Consider the following 15,912-nt stretch of genomic DNA (forward strand, 5'->3'; position numbering starts at 1 on the left):
GTTTCTGATTTAAATAGTAAACTTATTCATCCTGGACCAAATTATATATATTACTTTCCGTGGGAGACAAAAGTTCGGTGCTTCTGTTAAAGCATTGAATTCTATAAAAAAAGAAACAGCAAATTCATCAAGTATCTGACTAGGTTTGCTAAAATAGCGTTGTATCATCCATAAACAATTCAACTTCTCTGTTTTTTTTCTTCTTATATAGGAGGTCCAATGGACATAATGGGATGTGAAAAATGGGGATATACTAGGATCTGTCAGATATATAAAGCTATTCAAGACCCTCCCCCAGTCCACTTAATAACAGTTTATTGATGATAGTACGTAATAGAGTTTTTATAACCAAATCTGATGCTTTTTAATATGCAACTAGTAGCATCTTTTCTCACAATATATGTTGTGAAAATCATGTTCATGTGGGTGGAATGACTAGCAAATCATTTATGACCAGTTTGACTGTGATGAATTTTAATCTCTGACTGCAAGAAATTATTTGTGTCCGTAAGGGCAGATTAATTGTTCTGCTACAGCACACAACCCCCCAAAAAATCAATGATTGACACATAATTATATCTCTTGAGGATATTCTCAGCATATACAATTAGTTATGCACCAACTGTTTTCTGTTATGACAGTGAGAAACAGTTACAGTTAATTGTATTTTTTGTTAGTTAGATTGGCATCCAAAGCTGATTGTATATAAGCTGAAACACATGTATTCATCATTCATTTTTTCCAATGAGATTCATTCAATCCATTTGATCAATTATTGCTTTCTCTGCAAGCTTTTGCTTCTTTCTCTGTTCGCTCATGTTCATCATGAACTTTAAGAGATATGATCAAACATTTGATTTTTAGATTCTAATGTATGAAAGATAATTTGTTAGAAAAGAAATATCAATTTCTTAAATAGATTTTAGTACTTCAAGAAATTAGTATCTAATTGTTAACTTTGGATTCATTCAAAAAGATATACACTATTACAAAAGTTAGATACATTAACTGAAAAAAATTGTGTCAGATTATCCCTTTACATAAAAATTAAATTGCTAATATAGATATTGATAAATCTGTTAATAATACGAGACATTATACTAGTAAAATCATTTTTTTAAACAAAAGGGACATGTTAAAGCATCTCAATAGGAGTAGAATTCTCAACTAAGTTGACACTCTTACTTTTATTGATCCACTATCGCATACACCAGAAATATATTGATAAGAAAGGATGAACAAAACACTTGTGATTTAAAAGCAGGAGGTGAATCCACCAAAAATAACCAAAGTTATGTGCAACAAAGTTAGCTAACCTGTCTGCATAGCCATTACCTTCACGGTAAATGTGAGAGATCCTAACTTTGTTAGGAAAAAACGGAATTGTATTGTCAAACCAATGATTTTGTAAAGACCAAGGGATGAGGTGAGGCCTATGAAAAGCTGTGACCAACAAAGAAGAATCTGTTTCCAGCCACTAGTAGAGCCAGCCATTAGCTTTAGCATACTAGCAAAATCACATACCAAAAGGATATATCTATTTTATCTATTTTTATACAAACGGAATTGTGTGTTGGCAGAGTGTATTACAGACGTGAAACATACGTCCAAACTAACTAACAACACCTTATATAACCAACATATATATTTTTAATAATTTCTTCTCATGAAGAATGACTATCTAGGAGACATATGGTTGATATGGTGATTGAGAGGCTTAAGGGAGAAGAGGAAGGGAGGAGGAAGAGATCACGGATTTGAACCTGTCTCACTTTTATTTCTATCAAAACTAACCAACTAACATTTATGAATAGATAAAAAAAAATAATGACTATTGAGTACGCATTAGAAAGTCCATGTGCTAAACCAAATGAAAACCGATAAGGATACGTGTTTCACTTAATATAGCCAAGACACTTGTGTCGGAGCAGTGGGGGTCGCAACTTTGAGCTCATCATTCACTGTTAAGATACAAGCAATGGATCAAGCAATTAAGTACTTCAAACGTCAATTCTTATCCTGAATAATCACGCAACATATATAGTCTACAATTAGGAAGGAGTATAAAAAACACAACTCCTCAACAATCATCATATAACATAGTTAGATTCAACATCATGCTATATATTTTCCCTAATGGCCTAATGAATCACTTCCCTAGCTAGCTAATAATTAATTATATACATGCGCACATTGTTTGCTCTAGTGGGTCAGCAACGAGTTATGTCATAGTCTAACACTAACTGAGGAGTGCTCTCAAGCAAGCAAGAAACCGGTGGAATGGTTAGTGTCTCCAAATCTCCATAAGCATTCCAACAGAAAGGGTCATGCACTATATCTCCTTGAGAAGGAAGAAGCTCAATATCCGAGAGTGTTAAGTTGGTGCATGGAACAGAGTCACTACAAGCAAAACGCATGGGGGGGCTCCTTATATCATAAGTGCCCTTTATGTTTGTGTAAATAATATTTGAAACAGATACTGCAGAGCTCTTGTTGGTGCACTCCTTAGTGAGGCAGTAGAACTGGTCAATTATGATGGGATTTCTTACACTAACCATGTGGATATTGCTGAATGTCACTCCAGATACTGATCCTGATCCACCTTGCCAAGTCTTGATCCTAACCCCATTATCTGTCACTTTTATGAAGGAGTCTCTCACCATAATGTTTGAAACACAGGCTCGAGAGTTGTGATTTCCCAGACTACCAATGCTGCATGCATAAGTTAACCAGATAACAGTAAGAGATGTCATAACAGTTTAAAGAAAAAATGTCTAACACATTCTTTAACCCACTCTTTTAAACACATTCTTTCTATTCACTAAAATTTATTAGAAATCTCAATTCTTCTTATCTAATAAGTCTTGCATGCAATTTTATAGTTTCTAATAAATTTTAATCAATGATAAAAAATGTGTTAAGAGTATATTAGAATGTGTGTTATTAACCCTCCTCAAAATTAAATTCTTGTTCTTTTATTTAAAATAACTTGAGATTTTGGGATACATAATTCAAGACAAAGGTGCTAGACTCTCTATGACAAAGTAATCTAGAGTGTCATCATTGTCTCTTCCATTCTACATTGAAAAATTAAAACAGTGGACTGAAGCAAAAGTTAAGGGAGTAGTTGGTTTATTTTATGTTTTTACTTTCAATTCATGTGTTTTTATTAATAATTGCAAAAAGGAAATCTTATTTTTACAGTTACTATATATACGTCCGCTATCAATGCCTTTTGATGCAATAGATGAGGAGAATAAAGCCTTTCTTGAAAGCAAATAATAATAGGTTACCTAATTCCATGACCAGGTCCACATGTAATGTTCTTAATATCGACATCATTGCAACCGGATCCAATGGATACACAGTCATCACCTACAAAAGATAAATAACTCAGCAAAACAAACATTAATAATTGCTTTTAATGAAATAGGTGTGGAGAGTTATAAGAGTTTCTTCTGCCTTACCATTAGAAATAACAGAATTGTATATTTTCACGTCATTGGTATTTTCTATGTGAATTCCATCAGTGTTGGGGCTTAGTTTTGGAGCTGTTATGTAGATTGATTCTATATGGACGTTTTTGCAGCCATCAAATCTGAAATGGAACTGGGGACTGTTCTTTATCCTAAGTCCTTGCACAGTCAAGTTGGAACTCATGAAAAACCTTATGGCCTGCATCATGTAGAATTATGCTCAATCACAATGCAATTATACAAATTGAAGATGTAAATAGAAGAAGGGCTTTGAAAGCTCACAATTGGGCTATCACAAGGTCCTGGGAGTGTTGTCCCATGAGGTCCCTGAGGCATTTATTGTAGGGAACTCGGTGTCAGTGGCTGTTTGAAGCACTTAATTTTCTTTTTTTTAAAAAAGGGATAAAATGTGTTCTACGTCCTCAATTTTCGGTTGTTTTATTTCCTATATTTTATAAACGATTATTTTTTTCATAATAGGTGAATTTCGTTCCTTTTTTTATGAAACTTAGAATACTAGATGAGAGATGAAAATCACCGATTACAAAAAAGAGGGACCAAACTCACTAATTATAAAAAATATGAGAACCAAACTCATCATTAAGTATAAAAATTAAGACAAATTTTAACAAATTTGAGGGACCTAACTAAAACACATTTTACCTTTAAAATAATCTTACAATTCAATTTGATCAGTACCTTGTGAGGCTTACAGGGAAGGTCCCACCATTTTTCTCCTCTCCCATCTATTAAACCACTTCCTTCCAGTGACATTCCATTGATTCGGTAAAAGACCAGCCATTGGTGCCTACTGTTGTTCTTAGGCCAAGATTCAGGTCCATCAGGTGGCATAAGAGTTCCATCAACCTTATATTTTAGCCAAAAAAAAAACCCATTAGTAAAATTTACCCCTTAAAACAAGTAACAAGTTAAGAACCAAAAGATGCAAAATATGTATGCATTACCTTCAACTCCAAGACACCTTGACAAGGACCAGTGAAGATAGTGGACTGAACAAGAAAGGAGAAACCTTGGGGTACAAGGATAACATTAACTGCTGATTCACTTTGGCAAGCACTGTCCCATGCCATCTTGAATGACTCTGTATCATCTGTTTCTCCATCTCCTATTGCTCCAAATTTTCGTAAATCGAAAATGCCAGAGGCATTGTTATAGTTCTGATTATGTGGAGGGCTAGGAGGTGGTGCAGGCTTTGGAGTTTTAGAAGATTTATGAGGATGTGAGTGCTTGTGTTTTGCATGATGAGAATGATGCCTAGCTTGGACGAGAATAACTAAAGTAAGGAAAAAGATACAGGATGCTAGTGGTAAAATGTGAGAATGCTTCATTCTGAAAAATTTTCTATCAGGGATTGAAAAAGAAAAGAAAAACTAGTTGAAGCAAAAGAGACTAAGAAAGAGAAGAAATCTATTACTAGTGTCTACTATCTAAAACTTAGAAAACCTGAGACCAATTGGTTTAGTCACTGCCAACAACTAAGAGAATATAATCAGTACTTTCTCATTGTTGACTAATTAGACCCTGAGTTTTGGGAAGTAGAAAGAAAGCAGTGACCACTATGAGCACTAGAACACAAGTTGCAATAAGTTTAACTGAGTTTGGCCTTTGGAGTGCATGCAGAATCGAAAAAGCTTATGTTACTATATATAATAACAAATCATAGTGGATGGTCTGCTAAAGTTTCATCTTCACGTTTCCAAATTTTTAAAAGGTTTTCGGAGTGGGAAACGACAAATAAGTCATAGCATTGGCCTTCCTTTGAGAATGTGGAGTCTGCATAAAACTGTTCTGAAAAGAGCCGAAACGGAATAACGAGAAACCAGATTAGTGGGTAGTCGACAAGCCTCCATGTTCTTCCCATAACTGCCATTTTCTTTTTTGGCCCAATATTTTGTTATTCCAGCATATATAATTATATATATTACACGTATGTTGATGCTAGATTAACAAGTTTAAACCCTTGTCATATTTGAAGAATAGATATTTATGTGTGTGTATGTACTGGACAAACAAATTGTTTTTACAAATCATTTGTATCTGGCTTGCCAAGATGATGGCAAAAAATAAAATTAGATTATGGCTAAGAAATTAAAAATTATACACAAATAACCTATGGTAACCACGGAGCACATAGATGGTTTATTAGGAAATACCATATTAGGAATGAAAGAAATGAACGATAATTTTCGAATTCATTCAATTCATTCATTGATCAAAGTATTACAAAGTTGATGTATTTATACAAAGATAAAAAATAATTAACTTATTCAAATAATTTCTAGTAATTATAACTTGAGTAACCAACTAACTTACTCAAATAACTTTTAGTAACTAAGTAAATTAACATTATGTCTAATATGGTTGTTGTAGTATAACAAGGGTCTCAAATTTGAGTTCTTGAGACTTGTTATTTATGCATCCATCCTTGTTTTATTACTAACATTCATAAATGATTGCACATGTTCAAATGACCAACCCAACAAGTAAGTAACATTACTGAACCAAATAATTTCATTTGGTTTCAATCTCAAAAATGAATAATATGCCAAAGGATGCTAAATACTGATACCTATACCCTATATAAGGTGCTAAACTGCTAATTGCTAAATTCAAAAAACAAATGAATACTAAATTATAATCTCAACTTTAATATAATGTAAGTAATAGTAAAGAAGACAAGAAGCATGGGGCAGACTGAATTTTGTCTCTCGATAGTTTTAAAATTACATGAATGCAGTTCTGAAAGTAAATAATTAAGCTTTGTTTACATATTCATCCTGCTAAAGAGTATCTAAGAACACTAGTTAAAGAATAAATAATAAGCAGAAGGTTTCATTAGTAATATCATATATTATAAAAATATACACTTTTTTATTCCTTAACCAAAAATTCACAATGTGTATCGAAAAAAATCTAAGTCTCATATATCCACTAAAGATAAAGTCATATAAAAGTATATAAGTGAAGGATAATTCTCACCCCTTAACTTAACTTTTGAGATTAAATTAGACCTAAACTCACTTATAAGAATGTGAATATACAATATCTTATATCTATAAGTGTGCCCATTCATCACTCTGAAGTTGAAAATTCATCTTTGGCAGCTCAAATGGTGCCGCTAACTCGGGTCAGGGCTGCTGAATTCCTTGTGCTACTGATAGCCAATGATGGCAGTTTGGTATTTTTGTCAGTAACGGTATCGAGTGGCTACTCAAATGTCTTGCACAAGCCTTTCTTCCCGTGGTTATTTAATCCATTTCAGTAATAAAGATGTTGTAACAAAATTATTTTTTTTCCACATTTCGACTAGGGAATGGCCCCTTTTCTTCCATTGTCCTGAGATACCACATTCAGTGGATTGAAATTTCAAAGCACCAATGATAATCTATTAACTGCGTTTAGCATGCAAAAAGTTACTAGCTAAAACCCAATCCAATTGTTCAATACAACTTTTTACTTTAAAAGCCGAAAGAGAAAAGTGGATGGTCAAGTGGCTATGTTGTGTTGTGCACTAAACTGATCTGAATATCTTGATCTTTACCGATGGACCTTGGACCTTGATTATCACACTAGTGATTTTGATACCACATAAACATTAACTCATTCTTATATGGTTAGATTTCATCTTTACACTTATAGCTTAACAATGTAATATATTTTCTTTATTATTAATTAAAATTTAATAAAATCACACATTTTTGTAAACCTCATATCCTATTTAATAAATTTATCTATGTAGTTTTTAATAAATTTTAATTAATATTATAGTGTGTGTTAAAACAAAAGTGTTACTAACACTTACTTAACTGAAAAGAGAAGAGTGATAGCAACAATAACATGCTCTCCTTAGTACACTCTCTCCTATTAGTTAATTTTTTTATTCAAAATTATAAAATTACAAGTGAGATTTATTAAACAAGAAGTAAGACTTAAAAAAAATTATAATTATCAATAAATTTTAACTTATAATCAAAACGTGTTTGAAAGAGTATTAAAAGGTATATTAGTAATATTTCTCAAACCAAAGGTATGCATCATAGATCCTTTTAATGTGCAAACAAAAGATATTCAAAAGTGTATTAATTTAAATATATACTCTAACACACATAAATTTTAATTGTCATATTATTTATTTAGGAGTTGTTAGAAATTTAATTATATAAAATTTTATTTTAATATTTATATATTAAATAAAAAAATTATACTATTTACTGACCCTAAAAATGAAGTCGTGTTTGGTCACCCACCTCAAACATGATCATCACTGAATAGAAGTTTTTATTTTAAATTTCAGCTTTGAAATAAATTTTAAACTTAAAAAAAATATTGGGTGAAGCATGCCTTGAAAATCTGTATGCTGATAAAATAAAAAATAAAAACCCTTGAAAATCTGTACTCTTGAAAAATTTGCAGCCACAAAACATTCAGATTTTCCGTAATCAATTTGTTGACGTGCAGGCGTCCGCCTGGTTCAGCCCAGCCCAAATAATCTGCATGTGAATCTATTTTTTTTTAAGGAAAAACATATATGAATGTATTAAATTTGATCATTGAAAAACAAACATTAGTAAATATGAAGATTATCTTTAAAAAGGAAAAGAACAATTAAAAAAAATGAATAATGAGAGGACAATTTAAAGGAGTAAAAAAATAGCATTCAAAAAGATTTATAAGGTTTGGATTAACGAAAATGTTTTGTTAACATAAAATTAGCAAAAGGAAAAGTTGTTCATTTGATTTTGCAACATATTTTTAAGATATCTGTACGTAAAAATATTTTTAAAAAATAAGAAATAAATATAATTATATAGGATAATATATATAGTATCCATTTTTTATTCAAGTAATACAAGTGTTGTATTTAGGGATTTGGAAAGTTTATTAATAATTTTTTTGACTAGTGAGGTTTAAATATTGCTGGGAAAAATAATTTTAATTTAATAACATAAATTGAATTAGGAAATTCCAATGCATTATAAGTATTTGGAATTAAATCTTTGACTGATAATGTTCATCTTTGGATTAAAGAAATAGCAATTTTGAAGCCCCAAAAAGGATCGTGTGAAGGGAAAAGAATCTAAAATAAAAGAGATATGAGTCAAAAAAAATTATGAGAATGCCTTTTATAACAATAATTATTGCTTTTATGCTTTCATTATTTAATATTTTGTCATAATTTAAAATAGAAGCTTAAGTTAAGAATTCAAATTGAATTTTTAAATTTTATATGATAACATAATACCTACTAAAGAAAATGCAATTAATATATATTTTTGTGAAGAATTGGGTCACAACTTGGCAACTTCATCTGCCTTAGACACCGCCACTGTGATGTGAGAGTTGAGGAAACAGTTTCTTTCACACTTTGTTCAGCAATGCTGGAATCATAAGATCTTTTTTCTAGCATACTGGTTTTTTTATGTGAACGAATTTGACAACACCATGGTCATCAATAAATCTTATAAAATATCAAATATCAAATGAATATCATAACAAAGTTAGATTATCAAGAGAGAGGTTTTAAGGAATATTGAGTTTGATTAACACGCAAATAAAATTTTACAAAGGTCACGAATAATTAATTTAATGACCTTCTTCAACTAAATTACCTTATTCCGAGACCTTCGTTTTCTCTTCAAATGGGAGAAGAGTAAATGTTTATTGACTTGATATTTATTAACTTAGTGTATTAGTGTATTAGGCACCATAACCATATATACCTTATGTTTTAAACTTATTAAGGTTTCCATTATTTTCTAATGGGTCAAACTGGTCTTCGTTTATTAAACCCATATCAATTACAATTTAATGGACTCATCCAAATAGATCACTTTATATTAAATCCATTTAAATGTAAATAAATAATATAAATATTATAATATAATATATAACACATATTAATTAATTAGAAATTATAAAATTCCTAACATTGCAGCAACCATCAACCATATGGGAAGCTGCTCTATTTCTTGCCTCTGATGAATCGGCTTGTATGGAGACTTCTCCGTCGTTAATCACTGGCTTCCCATGATTCAAAAATAATCCATGTATTGATTAATTGCTGTTGGAGAAGCCTCTCAATTCTCATGTTGTATGGTTGAGTTTACCTTAATTTTGAGGTTTGTTTGGGAGTTAGTTGTCTCTGTTTTTCTCTTGACAAATCAATTATCTCTTTTTTAGACTTTCTTTTGTGAAAAAGTCACGAAAAAAAAGATACACGTGGGGAGGGGTAGTTTACAGTTCTACAGATACAAAGCTAGATTTATCTTGCTCTTAATCTATACTTGTAACTTTTAAATTCTTATTGTATGTGTTGTATTTTATATGTGTTCATGGATTTCATTACAGATTCATACGTATAAAAATATTTATGGGAAAGATGAACGCCTTAAATGAATTTTAATATTTTGAAGAATTAATCATTCAGTCTCAATTAAAGAATATCATGGTCCATAAAAAAAAAGAGCAAAGATTCTATATTTTATTATTTGTCTTTTAAAAAGTTTAATTTAATATTTTATGTTTTAAATTTGGATCAATATGCATCTTCCATCAATTTAAAAACAACTGTTGATAATTTGGATTTTAGCTGCTACGAAAATATTTACAAATTATAAAAATTAAAAATTCCTTTACAGATTTCTTAAAAAAATTCCGTGCTTGATTTTTATGGTACGGTTACATGAATATTAAAATTGATTGATGATTAATAGAAAACGATGCATTTCAATCAAAATGTCCTAAATTTTGTGGACCAAACTGCATAGTGAAAAATTAATCAAATGCTCTGGCAGTTTAACATTACTCAATGTTAAATATGTTTTAATTGTTTGATTAATTAATGCTATTCCTTTTATACTTGTAATAGTTTATTTCTTGTAAGGTGATTAAATGGTAAATTGGTGAGAAAACGGGCAAAAAGTTTCCATTTGTGTTCTTTTCGTTTTTGTAGATATGTTCCGCAAAATTAGTTAGTTTAAAAGTTAGTTGAAAATTGTAAGTTAAAAAAAACTAACTTATAGTACTAGTAGCATATGAAAAGTTAGTTTATTAAATTATAAGCTTTTAATAAAATTAATTGTTAAAGTAACTTAAAAATATGTAAAATAACAAAAATAAATATATTTATATTTTACTATTTTATGTTATATTTTTTCTTATTGAGTATTTTTTTATTAATTTTATGTTGTTTCTTAAAATATTTTTAATCAAGTTTAAAATAATATAAAAAATACATTTAAATAGGTATTATATTTTTATTATGTTAATTAGTGTCATAGTTAAAATGAATCATCTAATATAAAATTATTCAAAAAATAATAGACAAAATACATTATTTAAATAATAAATTAAATATTATAAGTAGCATAATGGTTAAAATAAATAATGTAACATAAAAAATATAAAATATAATAACAAAAAATAAATAAAATTATCATCAATCATTATAAATGTCTATATTTATAATGCTAAATTAATAAAATAAATAATATAATCATTAAATTAAAAATGTAATATAAAAAATAAAATAAACTAGATTAAACTTATGATCTATTATTCTATATTAAATAACAACAAAATCCTGATTTATTTAAAAAGGATAAATAAAAAAATTGATAAATACACTAAGAATAAAAATATAAAAATTTAGAAATTAGAACTAGTATTTTAAAAAATATTACTTCAAATAATGTTTTAAAAAATGTTAGATGTTACTAAGAAGATACAAAAATAATTATTTATTGAGTATTCAAATAAACTTTTCATTTAATAAAAAAATTAAAAATTAACTGAAATGTCTTATCAAATATAATCACAATATATAATATAATATAATATAATATATAACATATCTAGTGAAAATAAAATAAAAGTAATAAATCTATATAAAAATAATAATAAGTGTTGACTACTGAAATTTATTATAAATAGATAATTAAATATTAAATACACAAATTAAGTGAATTAATGATTATATATACTGAGTTTATAAGTTGTGCCATTTTAAATAATTATGTGATTTAACCCAAAAAAATAGTGATTTTAACTTTTTAAAATTTTAATCATTTATGTATAATTGTGTCTCAAATTTATTATGGACAAAATCTAAGTTTTATGTTGACCGGTGATAAGGCTAAATAATCTATATAAGTGAGAAATAGTTTCTATTTCATAAGCTGATTTTATGGAATTATATTAAGCTTAAATTTAAATTCTAAAAAAATTTACATAGTTTGTGTATTAAATTTTAATTATTGATAAACGAATAAAGTAGATTAAATTTTTAAATGAAGTCGTGTAAAAGAAATATGCAATAATTTATCATACTTCATATTCTAACAATTTTTTTCTGGAAAAATATATAATATATATGAAGATCCCATATGCTAGTTGATACTAGAGAAAAGAAAAAAAAAATACAAGTGTGATAAATGAAATGATGTGACAAAAAAGAAGATAAAAATAAATGAAAAAATAATAATGAGATGTTTAAAAAAAATATCCTAATATCAATATTCAGTTTAATTTTATCATACTTCATATCTACGGCTCAGTGTGGAAAAATGGTAAAGTGAGACAAGGATGAGGGAGCTAGGAATGGAAAAGTCTAAGAATTATATCATCTTTCTTTGGAAATTTTAGAAAGCAGAGGAAAGATTAAAATATATATGAGATCACAATTTTAGTATTATTTTCAAAAATTAAGAGAAAAAGGATAAATTATGAAAAAAAAAGGAAAAGAAGAAAAAAAGATGGTGACGTGACGTGCATGATGTTATTATATACCAAAAAGAACTAAAATAATCTTATTTTTACACATTTTAATTAAAAATACTAATATTATTTTATATTCATACTTTTTTTACTTTATACACAATTAAATAAGGGGAAAATTTAATTTTATATTTTTTTACTGAATAACTTATAATTTTTTTTTTCTTAACCACACATTCCGTCAGTTCCGAATATCTCCAGATTCAAGGGGTTTTTTGGACGTGCCTGTTTGATTAGAAGTTGTATGGTCAATTTTTAATTTTTGGACGTGACTATTTTGATTTACTAGTGTCGAATGGACCATCCCTGGTTCAGGCTCTTTGCCCGAAGATGAAAAAGGGACCACGCCAATTTCTAATAAAAAAAAAAAGTTTTAAACATGTACTTAGCGTTGTATAGTCACGTCAAGTCCAATCACATAGATAAAAAATGGCTTTTTTATTTTAAGATAAATAAAAAGTGAGAAACTTAGATCATGCGTATAATTAATGACAAATTAACTTAATTTTATAATTTAATATTAAATTAATTTTAAAAAATATAATTTGATATTAAATTAGTTATTAAATATTATAATTTAATGATAAAATAATTTTATTATTTTTTTAAAGATAAATAAATATTATATTATATAATTTTATTATTTTTTTAAAGATAAATAAATATTATATTATATACACGAAAAAATATGTACATTAAAAAAAACATATAATAAGACACTATACATACAAGATCCCTTTGCGAAAAGATAAGGATCCCTTCAAAATAAAATTTACCAACAAAAAAAATCCACAACCCCTCTAAAGATGATATTGTTTATTGCATGTCATAAGCTCCAATATTGACGTGCCAAAAATAATTTCATAGTACTAACGACAAGACGTAAATCATTGTTGTACTTTTTTACGTATTAAATGATTAAATTTTTTTTTGTTATTTGAATGATTAAATTATCATTAATTTACATAAAAACTAAAATGAACATTGCTTTTTTTTTTTTTTACTTGTTGATGGCTTTCTTTTCAAATCATAATGACGATGATGTTCATATTTGTAACGAAAATAAAATAATGCAAAAGTTTGGCTATCACTACTAAAGTTAAAATTAGGAAAATTATCAATATTCACCAAACTTTGTGGTGTATTTTAGTGACAAAAGGACAAGAATAGATAACGGTTATAAAAAATAATAATATAATAAATAATGCAATAAAATAACAAAATATGATAAAATTAGAAAGAAAGCAAAAATATTATATATGTATAATAGCCTCTAAAACTAGGAGTTTTTTTGTTTGAATTAAAAGTTAGGAGTTGTTATAAACTTACAATCTAAAAGAGGATAAGTTATAACAGAGCTAAAAAAGAAGAGAAAAAAAAAAAATATATATATATATATATATATAATATGATATAACGGAAAATATAAAAAATACCAAAGAAATAAGATGAAAGAAAAATAATTATATTTATAACATGGGTGAACAGACACTCTCGTTCCAATAAAAATAAAAAATTCTGATTTAATCTTACATGTCTAAAAAAAAGGCAATAATTATGTTATATCGTATAATTTAATGTCAAATTATTTTTAAAGAAAAAATAAATTTATAATTTAATATCAAATTAATTGTTAAATATTATAATTAAATGAAAAAATGTAATTTAACATTAAATTAATCGTTAAATATTACAAGTAAATGAAAATTTAATGACAAGACATATATACTATCAAAATGAGTTGTACGTCTACCATGCATTACTGAAGATCAAACTGCATGTGTGTTTCCACCACACCTTAGCATAACCCGGGTAAAACGTGTTTCGTTTTCATTTTACAACCGGTAACACGTGATGATTCTTATAATCGATGTTTGTTTGCTTGCTACATGTATCTCCTATAAATATAGGGAAATTCTGCACTAATATATCAAAGACATAGCAAATGTTCCAAGAGACAGTAGCACACAAGCAAAGTAGAAGCCATATTATCATCAATTAATGTCCAAACAAAGGTATATATGGCTCTCAGTTCTATATTATTCCTCACATTAATATTACCCTCTCTATAGTACTCTCTGCAATTAATATATATATTTCTGTGATCTTAGGTTGCAGGGTAAGGTGGCTATTGTAACCGGTGGAGCCACCGGAATAGGAGCTGAAGCAGTGAGGATATTCGTGGAGAACGGTGCTTCCGTAGTCATAGCAGACATCAAGGACGAATTGGGTCACAACTTGGCAACTTCGTTAGGCTTAGACAAAGTGGATTACCGCCACTGTGATGTGAGAGATGAAAAACAAGTTGAAGAAACAGTTTCTTTCACATTAGAGAAATATGGTAGCTTAGAAATTTTGTTCAGCAATGCTGGAATCGCAGGCCCTTTATCGAGCATTCTAGACTTCGATCTGAATGAATTCGACAACACCATGGCCGTGAACCTTCGCGGTGCAATGGCAGCCATCAAGCACGCGGCACGTGTCATGGTGGCCAGAGAGACACGTGGATCCATAATTTGCACGACCAGTGTGGCTGGTTCCTTCGCGGGATGCGCGGGCCATGATTACACCGCATCCAAACACGGCCTTATTGGGCTTGTTCGCTCGGCGTGTAGCGAGCTTGGAGCTAAGGGGATAAGAGTGAATTCCATTTCGCCGTATGCGGTTGCGACGCCTCTGACTTGTGAGACATTCGATATGGAGCCTGGTGAAGTTGAAGCTGCGGGACATGCTTTGGCCAACTTGCATGGAATCACGTTGAAGCCTACTCATATTGCTCAAGTTGCTCTTTTTCTTGCATCTGATGAATCGGCTTATATAAGTGGACACAACTTGGTGGTGGACGGAGGTTTCTCCGTCGTTAATCGTGGCCTTCCTAGCATTAAAAATTAAATGATCCCATCATCTGTGATGCCAGATGCAATGATGCATTGAAGAAGCCAATATTATATCATGTATGGGTTATGTTCGGCTAAACTTTTACTATATATATATATATATATATATGTTTAGTCTTTATAAATAAAGTAAATTTTATTTTTAAATCCTAATTATTTTTTAACTTTTCATTTATAGATTGACCCTTCATCTCAACTTTTCAATCAAGGGACCCGATTGTTCTCGTTACCCTTCATTTTAAGGAGACAGAGAGAGAAAGTAAAAAAAGAATAGGGAAAAAAATGATAGATTCTAGTATTTTACAAAATGATGTGATGAAAGATAAAAAAAAAATAGAAAAAATGAAGTAAAAGTGAAAGAAAATAAAAAGGGAAGTGCATGAATATAATATCCCTTGTATGCAATATTAAAGTCCTAACTTGGATCTTTTCCGCGCGCGGTGGATTTGAATGAGTGTTGAGATAGGTTTTCTAAGTTGATGCTAATGCTAGGTTTGATTAATATACACTTTAGTGACGTGGTTCTTTTTTACACCACGCAGGTTAAAGAATGAGTACAAGCTTCCCTTTGTTGGTGTGGAGACCACCGCTTTTAGTTTTTGTTGTTGGGAGTATGACTTATCATGAAAGGAAGAAAAAGCATACAAGTTGATGCAAAGACAGACCCATACAAGTAACGAAGCGTTGACAGGAAAATTTTACACTTATTGCCGTTCACAAATATAATTTTACAGATATTCAAG

At 29.2% G+C, this 15,912-nt stretch overlaps 2 protein-coding genes across 3 annotated transcripts; one reads left to right on the top strand and one right to left on the bottom strand.

Annotated features, from left to right (window-relative positions):
* Window positions 1-1,957: 1,957 nt before the first annotated feature.
* LOC100797770 (polygalacturonase At1g48100) lies at window positions 1,958-5,339 on the bottom strand. 2 transcript variants are annotated; one of them, XM_003520715.5, is made up of 6 exons: window positions 4,442-5,334; window positions 4,176-4,343; window positions 3,759-3,803; window positions 3,468-3,675; window positions 3,294-3,375; window positions 1,958-2,712 (listed from the first exon to the last, which is right to left on the bottom strand). In XM_003520715.5, the coding sequence occupies exons 1-6, from the start codon at window positions 4,823-4,825 to the stop codon at window positions 2,211-2,213; spliced, it is 1,389 nt and encodes a 462-aa protein (XP_003520763.1). In that variant the 5' UTR covers window positions 4,826-5,334; the 3' UTR covers window positions 1,958-2,210. The 2 variants fall into 2 exon arrangements, with proteins under 2 accessions (XP_003520763.1, XP_040870123.1); XM_041014189.1 differs by lacking the exon at window positions 3,759-3,803 and having other exon boundaries at window positions 4,442-5,339.
* Window positions 5,340-14,199: 8,860 nt separating this feature from the next.
* LOC100798299 (short-chain dehydrogenase reductase 3b) lies at window positions 14,200-15,316 on the top strand. Its single transcript, XM_003520716.4, has 2 exons — window positions 14,200-14,287; window positions 14,384-15,316. Exons 1-2 carry the CDS (start codon window positions 14,274-14,276, stop codon window positions 15,162-15,164), a joined length of 795 nt encoding a protein of 264 aa, XP_003520764.1. The 5' UTR covers window positions 14,200-14,273; the 3' UTR covers window positions 15,165-15,316.
* Window positions 15,317-15,912: the final 596 nt, after the last annotated feature.

This window comes from Glycine max, chromosome 3, assembly GCF_000004515.6.
Source record: "Glycine max cultivar Williams 82 chromosome 3, Glycine_max_v4.0, whole genome shotgun sequence".
Lineage (NCBI taxonomy): Eukaryota > Viridiplantae > Streptophyta > Magnoliopsida > Fabales > Fabaceae > Glycine > Glycine max.

Excerpts from the sequence above, each read along its gene's own strand:
- LOC100797770 (XM_003520715.5), bottom strand. The coding sequence starts at position 4,825 with ATGAAGCATTCTCACATTTTACCACTAGCATCCTGTATCTTTTTCCTT. Across the intron at positions 3,676-3,758 it reads GACCTTGTGATAGCCCAATT|GCCATAAGGTTTTTCATGAG; the intron begins GTGAGCTTTCAA and ends TACATGATGCAG. Across the intron at positions 3,376-3,467 it reads CAATTCTGTTATTTCTAATG|GTGATGACTGTGTATCCATT; the intron begins GTAAGGCAGAAG and ends TATCTTTTGTAG.